Source organism: Trachymyrmex cornetzi, unplaced genomic scaffold (assembly GCF_001594075.2).
Source record: "Trachymyrmex cornetzi isolate Tcor2-1 unplaced genomic scaffold, Tcor1.1 scaffold124, whole genome shotgun sequence".
In the NCBI taxonomy this organism is placed as follows: domain Eukaryota; kingdom Metazoa; phylum Arthropoda; class Insecta; order Hymenoptera; family Formicidae; genus Trachymyrmex; species Trachymyrmex cornetzi.
The window spans coordinates 359,286-371,661 of NW_017295806.1; the positions used below are offsets into that span (position 1 = coordinate 359,286).

A 12,376-nucleotide genomic window follows, 5' to 3' on the forward strand; every position below is an offset into this window, starting at 1 on the left:
TGATATATCTTCATTTATGTTTGTGTAACTTCATAAAATCTCCATGAGACCGTTTTTAAAGTAGCGATCTGAAAAGTAAAGGTTTCAAGCTGTAAAATGCTTTTTTAAACATCTGGATACGACGATTTTTGACGAAGTTATTCTATCTTGAAGTTTGCCTATTTTTGCAGAGTAAAACAGGTGTTGCGTTAATTTTGTTGCCCAGTGTATAAGAAATCGTAGAACTTCTTGTCTTTCATAGCTTTGGACGTGAAGGTGATAATGGAAAATGTTGTAAAAAACTTTTATATCTTTTGCACAAATACTTAAGATTCATTCGATATATTTCTTGTCCATATGATGCCCCCACACACCGAATCCATTATCAATAAAGTGATTTCTTGCTAACTCGAGCAAGTGCGGCATATCTGTGTGCAAACATAGAAACCTTTAACTTTTCGTCGAGAGAGTGCTGAAAATAATTAAGGAGCAAATTTTCAAAATGCGTTTTATCAAAAATTTATAATTTTCAGAAAACGAGAAAGAAAGTCACAAGAAAACTGTATGCCTTACAAAAAATAACAATTTGCCAATCAATAAAACGTGATAATGTTCAACAAAATTGTTAAACAATTGCTAAAAATTTAAACAAATACATTTTGTTTATCTCTAGTTACAGGACATAATGCACTTTGGATGTAAAGGTTTTTTTCAGCACATAAAATTGATGGTATAGAAATACTTTTAAAACATCGTAAAGTAACTTAAAATATGAGTCTATCAACACTGAACACTATGTCACCTTTAACTAAAAAAAACTCAAATTTTGGACAAAATGCATTTTGGAAATCTGCTCCTCAATTGTTTTTGGGAGCAACTCTAATTTTCAATTCAGACTACAGCACGATGTACAGGTTCGTTGAACCTAAAGAAGATTAGATAGAGTGGAAGGTCCTTATAAGATCGTAATATATTTTCGCGTATACTGCTATCAATGCTATTTTGTGAGTCTGATGCTGCATTTATCAATAATAATAGCGACGAAAAAATTAATAAAGATAAACGGAATTCGAACTCGGTATCTTTCATTTTCATACCTCTCTCTAAAGCTGCATGGTCACGAATACTTTATTACAACTAATATTCCGTTCTGTCTATATAAAATAAAAATGAAATTAGGAACGTAATTGTGCATCGGACCATGATGGAATCAGAAAGGTGAAGCATTGCGCATGATAGAGTGGAGATGGACGAATTTTGACCAATCAAACTCTATCGGTATTGCATTTTACTGTATTTTCTATCAATTGAACTCTATCGCTTTTTATTGTCTACAGCGCATCCTTCGGAATGCTTCACCTTTCTGATTCCACCATGCATCGAACTCGACAGATGACTCTCGTCATGATATACGAACCTTCCGCTCTATCTAATAGCGTTTTCGGCCCGGCCAGGTTTGCACCAACCTGGGTTGGATTAATGGCGTTTTGCTCTCCTATTGGTAAAGCGGGTGACGTCAACCAATAGGAAAGATTAATCCAACCAAGGTTGGTGCAAACCCGATCGGGCCAAAAACGCTATAATTCTCTTTGGTTGAATCCATATTGCACATCATGTCAGCAACAGTGTAACCTATATTATACAATCATGAAATAATGCACAAAGATGTATTTCTGGTCATTGCCGTATCATAATTATAGTAATCGGTTGTTTTCAATTAGAAAATATACTACGGACCATTACACACTGGCACAACTTGTGTGATCCAACAACTTTCTGCAGTTTTCGATCGATAACAATTTTATTGTATAAGTAGATTTCATCAAATGTGAGTATAACCAATTTTCATGCGTTTACATGCTTTTTCCTTTACATTTCATGCAGATAAGGATTGTATTTAACATGCCAGGATTTATGTTGATACTACATGCCCACTTTCTTAGCATTGAAAAAACAGGGAGAAACATTTTCATAACACTTCTCATGTACCGGTAAGCTTTGGGACTGATGCATCGTAAAGACATAGCGTTCGCTATATCTTCTGAAGACCAGTTTATGTGTGTCACGTTAAGATTCAATAATATTCGTATTTGACCCGAAAACTTTACCTAAAGATTTGTGTGCATTTTGACTTCGCACATTTCAATGTACCAAGATGAATTTTGTTCTTGCTGCTTCAATTTTTTTCTTCACTGCAACCACTTGCAATTTAAGATTCTCACTGAAAACGTAAAGCAAATAAAATACATAAATGCAAATTCAGTAAATACTGGAGTAATAATATAAATGTAACTTCACCGATCTATTCAATTTCTCTTGTAGTTTGAATTTTGCAAGTTTCTTCTTCAAGGCTTCCAATTCTTGTTGCAAGTTTTTTCTGAAAACATGCAATAAAAATGATATTCTGCAATCATATATAAAAAAATATATATATATATAAAACTAATACAATGCTGCAAAAATTAATAAACATTGTCAAACAATGAAGGAAAAGAATAATTGGACAAAAGGTCCTTACTTTTTTATATTCATATTTTATTATAATATATATTTTTATATTTCTTTACATTTTTCAAAATTATAATTTATATTTTATTATAATATATATTTTTATATTTCTTTACATTTTTCAAAATTATAATTTATATTTTATTATAATATATATTTTTATATTTCTTTACATTTTTCAAAATTATAATTTATATTTTATTATAATATATATTTTTATATTTCTTTACATTTTTCAAAATTATAATTTATATTTTATTATAATATATATTTTTATATTTCTTTACATTTTTCAAAATTATAATTTATATTTTATTATAATATATATTTTTATATTTCTTTACATTTTTCAAAATTATAATTTATATTTTATTATAATATATATTTTTATATTTCTTTACATTTTTCAAAATTATAATTTATATTTTATTATAATATATATTTTTATATTTCTTTACATTTTTCAAAATTATAATTTATATTTTATTATAATATATATTTTTATATTTCTTTACATTTTTCAAAATTATAATTTATATTTTATTATAATATATATTTTTATATTTCTTTACATTTTTCAAAATTATAATTTATATTTTATTATAATATATATTTTTATATTTCTTTACATTTTTCAAAATTATAATTTATATTTTATTATAATATATATTTTTATATTTCTTTACATTTTTCAAAATTATAATTTATATTTTATTATAATATATATTTTTATATTTCTTTACATTTTTCAAAATTATAATTTATATTTTATTATAATATATATTTTTATATTTCTTTACATTTTTCAAAATTATAATTTATATTTTATTATAATATATATTTTTATATTTCTTTACATTTTTCAAAATTATAATTTATATTTTATTATAATATATATTTTTATATTTCTTTACATTTTTCAAAATTATAATTTATATTTTATTATAATATATATTTTTATATTTCTTTACATTTTTCAAAATTATAATTTATATTTTATTATAATATATATTTTTATATTTCTTTACATTTTTCAAAATTATAATTTATATTTTATTATAATATATATTTTTATATTTCTTTACATTTTTCAAAATTATAATTTATATTTTATTATAATATATATTTTTATATTTCTTTACATTTTTCAAAATTATAATTTATATTTTATTATAATATATATTTTTATATTTCTTTACATTTTTCAAAATTATAATTTATATTTTATTATAATATATATTTTTATATTTCTTTACATTTTTCAAAATTATAATTTATATTTTATTATAATATATATTTTTATATTTCTTTACATTTTTCAAAATTATAATTTATATTTTATTATAATATATATTTTTATATTTCTTTACATTTTTCAAAATTATAATTTATATTTTATTATAATATATATTTTTATATTTCTTTACATTTTTCAAAATTATAATTTATATTTTATTATAATATATATTTTTATATTTCTTTACATTTTTCAAAATTATAATTTATATTTTATTATAATATATATTTTTATATTTCTTTACATTTTTCAAAATTATAATTTATATTTTATTATAATATATATTTTTATATTTCTTTACATTTTTCAAAATTATAATTTATATTTTATTATAATATATATTTTTATATTTCTTTACATTTTTCAAAATTATAATTTATATTTTATTATAATATATATTTTTATATTTCTTTACATTTTTCAAAATTATAATTTATATTTTATTATAATATATATTTTTATATTTCTTTACATTTTTCAAAATTATAATTTATATTTTATTATAATATATATTTTTATATTTCTTTACATTTTTCAAAATTATAATTTATATTTTATTATAATATATATTTTTATATTTCTTTACATTTTTCAAAATTATAATTTATATTTTATTATAATATATATTTTTATATTTCTTTACATTTTTCAAAATTATAATTTATATTTTATTATAATATATATTTTTATATTTCTTTACATTTTTCAAAATTATAATTTATATTTTATTATAATATATATTTTTATATTTCTTTACATTTTTCAAAATTATAATTTATATTTTATTATAATATATATTTTTATATTTCTTTACATTTTTCAAAATTATAATTTATATTTTATTATAATATATATTTTTATATTTCTTTACATTTTTCAAAATTATAATTTATATTTTATTATAATATATATTTTTATATTTCTTTACATTTTTCAAAATTATAATTTATATTTTATTATAATATATATTTTTATATTTCTTTACATTTTTCAAAATTATAATTTATATTTTATTATAATATATATTTTTATATTTCTTTACATTTTTCAAAATTATAATTTATATTTTATTATAATATATATTTTTATATTTCTTTACATTTTTCAAAATTATAATTTATATTTTATTATAATATATATTTTTATATTTCTTTACATTTTTCAAAATTATAATTTATATTTTATTATAATATATATTTTTATATTTCTTTACATTTTTCAAAATTATAATTTATATTTTATTATAATATATATTTTTATATTTCTTTACATTTTTCAAAATTATAATTTATATTTTATTATAATATATATTTTTATATTTCTTTACATTTTTCAAAATTATAATTTATATTTTATTATAATATATATTTTTATATTTCTTTACATTTTTCAAAATTATAATTTATATTTTATTATAATATATATTTTTATATTTCTTTACATTTTTCAAAATTATAATTTATATTTTATTATAATATATATTTTTATATTTCTTTACATTTTTCAAAATTATAATTTATATTTTATTATAATATATATTTTTATATTTCTTTACATTTTTCAAAATTATAATTTATATTTTATTATAATATATATTTTTATATTTCTTTACATTTTTCAAAATTATAATTTATATTTTATTATAATATATATTTTTATATTTATTTACATTACAAAAAAAGGTCTGTTTCAAACTCTAAAATGACAATATACTATTATTCTCTAATAATCATTCTTCTTTTATAATAATTATTACGATATTGTTTTTTTTTACAAAAGAATCTGTAGATAACAAAATTTAAAAACACGAGTAAAATTTCATAGTTATATTCATATTTGAACATTAGGATGATCTAGATAAAGTATTACTTACATGGAATCAACGCCTTTACTTGAGCTATGGAGATTTGTTATAGATGATACAGTTGGTGTTACATGCACGGTATTGTCCACATTACATACATCCATAATACTCTTTGATGCATCTACAATTTCTTTTGATGTGACATCGATGTGTGTTGACGCAGTCGACATTTTTTTAGACACATCAGCAAAATTCATTGACACATTTTCTATAACTGTATATGAAGGAATCATTTCTTCCGATGCAATTTTCATATGTATTGAAACATTCGACACTTCTTGAATAACTGTACCGACACAATCCACTGACATATTTGCTACAACTGCAGTTGAATGCACCACTTCTTGTGGAATAACATTGATGTGTATAGATGCATTCAACACTTCTCCAGGCATATTGGTATTAACAATTGACACATTTGTCATTACTTTAAACGCATTTGCTATCAGTGATGTAATCCCTCCTTCATCAAAGTAATTAGGCCATTGTGTATTTTTCACATGTGAGTCATTAAATAAATGCAACATGGGAACTGCATTATTGTTCGGTTTATGAACTTTTCAAAGAGTACCCCGGCAGTTGCAATCGAAAAGATGTTTTAAAGCATGATGGTTCAAAATGTATTGAACATATTCATCCTAAATAAAATAATGTATATTTAAGTTATGGTCCATCAGATTATTAAATATTTTCGAATTTTTATTCCTATTAAGAAAAAGGGCACATTCACACTTGCAATTCGTCGAAATTAACTTTTACAACATAACTTTATAACCTATAAATCTGTACAGCGTATAGATTATTAGATTATACAAAATAATTATTTTTCTTATTATTAAAAATTATGCTTTTTGGGGTAATTTGTTTAAACTGTGAAATACAATAAGAAGCAACAATGAGCATGAAACTATTCATAAATAAATTAAGAAACAAAATTTATTGTCATTTTCTTATACTATTTATATTAAGAATATACAAAGTGTGTGTATAATGATGGGAAGGAGCAATTTTTTGCACATCTCAAAGATACTAAATTTGCCATTGTTATATATAACACCGACTTGATTGTGTATTATTTCCTTACCTTTGGTAACGGAAATATCTTGATTTGTACTAATTTCACATCACTTCATGCAAACAGCTTCGTCTTTTGGAAGTGAAAAATATTTCACAATTTCAAATAAGATTTTTCGTTTTCCTAAAATAGTTTTTATAGTCTTTCACTGCCCACCTTATTTTTAAAGTATGATTACATTTATGATGTGATAAACACTTGCTACTTTCACGTGCTCGCCGCGACCGTGACAGGCTTATGGCCGCAGCGCAGACTTTCGCATAACACATAACGCATAGTGCATAAGCGAATCAACTAATCAGAAGCTTTCCTTTCCTCTCATTCCATAATAAAGAAGAATTTCGATTGGTTGATTCGCTTATGCACTATGCGTTATGCAAAAGCTTGTGTCTGGGCCTTAAGCGTTATCAGAGGAGTTGTGATTCGAACGCCACCTACCGAGCACTACCAATACCAATTCAGAAATCTGATTTTGACCACACTTTTTAAAGTCTAGTTCGGTCTCTTGCTCTCTATTCTCCATGGTGGAAGTATATTTGGGCTACATTCCGTTGCATGCATAGTGCGCATGATATTTTGACTCTTGCAGAGTCAAAATCGATGTAAATTTATCCACGTGAATTTCACATTACTATTTCCTATTTTTATTCCCGTTAAATATCATCAGTAATTCCACGTGAATTATACGTACTAAAATCTATATGGAAACGTCTATAGAATCCACGTTGAAATTTTGAGGAAAATTTATTTTGATTTGGCAACGAAATGTCAATGTCGCATTCACGTGAATATTATGTGAATAAATTTTTAATCCACGTAGTCCACATAAAACACGTGAATTTTACGTGGATTCCGCATACATGTTCTCACCGTGTTGTTTTCTAAATGTAGTTGTAAGTGGTTGTAGTTGTAAGAATTGACTAAAGGCCCGTCTACAATACACGGAGTAAGAAGTAAGAGTAAGAAATTGACCAATCACAGTCGATTATTCTTCTCACATTCGACTGTGATTGGTCAATTTCTTACTCTTACTTCTTACTCCGTGTATTGTAGACGGGCCTTAATCAAGTCGAAAGTGAGGAGAATACTCGACTGTGATAGGTTCATTCTTACGGCATACTGCTCACGACACCGACATATATGACGTATTGTGTAACAGGCTTTATGTTAACGCGCGGCTCATTTTTAGCCACATTTCAAAACAGGCCACGTAATCAAAATTGACGCTTGATATTCGCCAATTTTGACCACGTGACCTAGTACTGAAAATCTGTAGTGCATGTTACGTATACTATAGATTTTTAGTACTGGCAGTGTATTTCGCGTGCAATTATACAAGCGTTGTGAGTGGCTAGTGGTCAAACGCAAAGTGATCGAACGGGCGTCACTCCAAATATTGGGTTATTGCACACATTATATTTATTGATTATTCATTAAATATGACCTAAAAATGACGATAAAATGACGGTATATTTATAACGATAATATATCGTCATGAATGTGTTACGTTCTTTTTATATCATTATTTAGTCCACTGACGTCAAATGACGAAAAATTACCTTAAATCGTCATCATAATGACATCTTGCTACTTGGGTAATTATTGAAATGTATGCATAATTGTTATGGCGCGATCCCACGGTGCAGAATTGGCGCAATGCGAAATTGGCAGAACGTTCGTAATTGGTCGTGGCTTCATTCCACCGATTCCGTTCCGCTAATATGTGTTTTCCTATGTCTTATTGAACGGAATTTGCGGAATGAGTAATTAGCTCTGACCAATCGTAAGAGTCTTTCCGTAGATTACTTTCGTTAGATCTACCAGAATAGCGTTTGTCATTGGCTCGCATTGATTGCGCATCCGCAAGTTCCGCTCAATGGGACATAGGAAAATGAATTCCTGCAAATCGGAAATCATACATGATAGGGACATTGTCGACTTCGTTTTGTGTACCCATTTTGATTTTGATTTACATTTTTGCCTTTCTGTATACTATTTATACATTCGTATTCTAACCATATTGATCTGGTTACCTCTATATTTATCTGGAGACTTAATTAATTACCTTCAGGGTTATGTTCAGATTATCATCCGAGTGCCACCCAGATATCACTCCATTCTTGTTATTTATCGAACGTTAAATAAGGATGACATGACACCCGGAGAACACTCAGATGGAAATCCGACACGTCTCAGCATGTTGATTAACCATGCGCTTGTATAGAAGACATTTTTCTCCGTTTAAATCGGATTAACGAGGTAATTTTTTATAAATACATGTATGTACACGCACACACGCATGCATCAGCGGAATCCATAAAATAAATTTGCGCAACGGAAAACGGCGGAATGAAGCCACGACCAATCACGAACGTTCCGCTAATTCCGCCATAATTATGGCCGGTATTCCATGGGACCGCGCCATAATTATGGCCGGTATTCATAGTCAGATTTTATATTCAAGACCATCTTAAGTATAGTCTTAAGAAGTCACGACCCAATCAGAGGGCTGCATTAGCGTCTTAAGACATTACTTAAGACGGTCTTGCAATAAGAATCAACTATTGGCCCTTATAACAAAGTTTCTTGTTAATTCTTGAAATGCCAACGTTTCGTGAACCTTGCAGTCCAGGCTGAAGAGCAGCCTGATACCTGATATAGTATCAGGCTGCTCCTCGCCCTGATAAAGTGGACTGCAAGGTTCACGAAATGTTGGCATTCCAAGAATGGATCTGGACACGGAGGAAACCCGTGAAATACATAATCTTTACATATAAAACTAATTATAAAAAGACCATGTGTTTTAAGGGAGAGCTCGTAATTTTTTTTGGAAAAAATTCTGTTTCAAAAATGAATAAGACAGTTTTATTTTTAAACGCGTAACAAGTCCTATGCTCCTAGGCAGAGAGGAGAGGTGGACTTTGTTTCGCGTTAAAAAATGTATGCGTGGAGGCAGTACGCCCCTGCGAGGGGTGGCATAAACTGCTGCCACCTATACACTTTATAACACGGAACGAGGACTTTTTATCACTTATTCTTATCTTAATAAGACTTAAAAATTCGTACAATCGCATATTGAAAGCTGTTAACGAACTGCGAGAACTATATCGACTGTTCACAAAATACCTGCGACTTTCCATAATTTTCTCTCTCTCTCTCTAACTTTGTTTACATTCTTTAAGAGATTAGTATAGCATATATAAATTTCACTATTCGTGATATACTTCTTATACCATGTTATCCTCTACACATTATGAAACTTTAATTTACTATATCTCCTAAACCTATGCCGTATTCTTGTATCTCTGAAAATATTTTTTATAATCTGCAAATTTTATTAAAACAATGATACTTACCTATTTTACCGTTGGGGCTATATGGATCGTAACTGCTGGTACTCATAGGACTCGCGTATCCATTATTGCTAACTTGCTGTTGTTGATGTGCGAGCGGACTGGAATGGGCCATAGGAGATTGCTGTTGTTCCGATAATTGCTGCTGGGAAGTAGAGTAAACCACGTTCTGACTTGGTAAAGAATTCTGCGGCGATTCCGGACTGTCCGCTGCTAGCCAATCGTCCGATCTAGATATTTTATTGCTGTTAGCAACACCGGTAAAAAGATTACTTCCGGTGACAATTGGTCCAGTAGTTACAGTAGATGACGTCGATGTCCCTACCAGATGATCTGGTTTCTCGGCCTTAACCAATGTCAAGGATGTAGTGTTGACAGAGGCAATGATACCGATGCCTGTAGAAGTAGAACCACTGTTATCAGTGTCCATATTCGAATCGGCACTGGTATCCATACTGGGAGTTATCGTCGTCGCTCTCTTCGTAGTTGTCGTCAATAGATTTATTGTACCTTTTAACCTGGATGAGGCTGCCAGGACGACATTCTCCGTAACAACCTCCGACCCTTCATTGCATCGTACTGTTACATTGTCACTTATTAAATTGAAAAACGTGACAGATCCCGTAATATTAAATGTTTTCTTGACATTTCCGTTTCTAGACGTTTTTGTTTCCTCTTTTTGCTACACTGGAGCTTATGGTTTATATTTGTACATATAATATGTATATATGTATGTATGTATATATACACATATATGTATATGTAAGTATATGTATACATACACGGTGTCCCAAAAAAATCGGGACACTTAAATATGTCAGAAAATAAGTTTTTTAAGAAAAGTATTTCAGACAAAAGTTGTAAGGTTCCAAAAAATCTATTTCCTGATCTTATCAATTTGACCTTAAGTGGCGTCACCAAGGTCTGGTCAAGTTTACGTTAATTTTTTTTAATAGCACACCCTATTTTTGATTCCAAAATCTAATAGCCAAAAACTTTTCAAAATACTACAATATAAGAATTGAAAAGAATAAGGGCGCTAGGATAACACACTTATGAAGCGTGAAAATTCTTTATTCACTAAACGCGCTTACATGTTCCGTTTATGTTTGCTCTGAAGAAGACTCAAAAGTGAGCCGAAACATGTAAGTGCGTTTAGTGAATAAAAAATGTTCACTCTTCATAGGTGTATTATTTGCGCGATGTCTTCTGCGCCTGACTCCTAGCACCCTTATTCTTTCCAATTCTTTGATTTATAAGGAGTCTTGGTTAGTTTGATTTGTTATACGGATTACCTACAATATAGTTATTTTTCATAAAGTACTTTTCGAGTTATAAGACTTGAAAGTTACAATATCGTCGGTATTAGTATTATTTTCAATTTTACATAAAAATAAATTTTCAATACAAAAATGAAAATAAGAGGAACAATCTCCAGTGATCTTAAACGAATGTTATCCAGGACATGATCCTGAACAACATTTAAGCCATTGGTCGAACACCTTGCGTAATGCTAATGCCGACGGTACTGTAACTTTTAAACCTCATAACTCAAAAAAATACTCAAAAAATAACTTAAAAAATTATGAAAAATAACTTTGTTGTAGTATTTCGAAAAGCTCTTGACATCAGCTATTAGATTATGGAATCAAAAATAGAATGTGCTATTTAAAAAAGTCGATGTGACCTTAACCTAACCTTGGCGACGCCATCCAAGGTCAAATTAATAAGATCACTAAATAGATCCTTTTGAACCCTACAACTTTTATCTGAAACACTTTTCTGTAAAACTTATATTTTCCAAAGTATTCAAGTGTCCTGATTTTATTGAGACACCCTATATATTAAAAAACTAAGAGAATTAAAAATTTTTTCACAATTGTTTTACTTTTTCAGTTGCTTTTTAATGACAAAAAATTTCAATAAGTTTGTCGTTTTTCAAACTTAAACCATCCTTAACTTTTCCAATTAATGAAAGCACTAGAGTATCTCTCTCGATACATTGATATATCGATCATTAAATAATCTTTAAAAAAAAATTACAGTTCCGAACTATTCGATTATTCAAACTTAAAATAAAATAATCACAGCCTCAAACATGTGCGTGTATTTATTATATCTTCGTAACTGAAGTTGTTGTTCGCTACTCGAAAAATCTGTAACACATAAAATAAAATGATTTCTTAATTTATATTATTATACAATATATTAAATAACTGCAATTAATTAGATCATATTTTAAAATTTAAAAAACTTAAAAAGGATGAAAAGTGTTTTTTTTATAAACATTTGTATTAAAT

General features: G+C 27.2%; 2 protein-coding genes across 3 annotated transcripts in view; both read right to left on the reverse strand.

The window, feature by feature from the left end:
• The window catches only part of Ecr (ecdysone receptor), a 60,069-nt gene extending 49,539 nt beyond the window's left edge, over positions 1-10,530 (reverse strand). The window contains exon 1 of the mRNA XM_018521835.1: positions 10,080-10,530. Coding sequence (XP_018377337.1) covers positions 10,080-10,530 — 451 coding nt within the window. The remainder of the gene's footprint in view (positions 1-10,079) is intronic.
• Positions 15-6,955, reverse strand: LOC108770315 (uncharacterized). Of its 2 annotated transcripts, XM_018521838.1 has the most exons (6): positions 6,880-6,955; positions 6,733-6,795; positions 5,658-6,286; positions 2,278-2,356; positions 1,915-2,200; positions 15-407 (listed from the first exon to the last, which is right to left on the reverse strand). In XM_018521838.1, the coding sequence occupies exons 3-5, from the start codon at positions 6,173-6,175 to the stop codon at positions 2,198-2,200; spliced, it is 600 nt and encodes a 199-aa protein (XP_018377340.1). In that variant the 5' UTR covers positions 6,176-6,286; positions 6,733-6,795; positions 6,880-6,955; the 3' UTR covers positions 15-407; positions 1,915-2,197. The 2 variants fall into 2 exon arrangements, with proteins under 2 accessions (XP_018377340.1, XP_018377339.1); XM_018521837.1 differs by lacking the exons at positions 15-407; positions 1,915-2,200 and having other exon boundaries at positions 2,207-2,356.
• Positions 10,531-12,376: the final 1,846 nt, after the last annotated feature.

Bases quoted from the DNA above. Each gene is read 5' to 3' on its own strand.
- LOC108770315 (XM_018521837.1), bottom strand. From the start codon at position 6,175: ATGTTGCATTTATTTAATGACTCACATGTGAAAAATACACAATGGCCT. The intron at 2,357-5,657 runs GTAAGTAATACT...GCATGTTTTCAG, and splicing joins AGTAAAGGCGTTGATTCCAT to AAAAAACTTGCAACAAGAAT.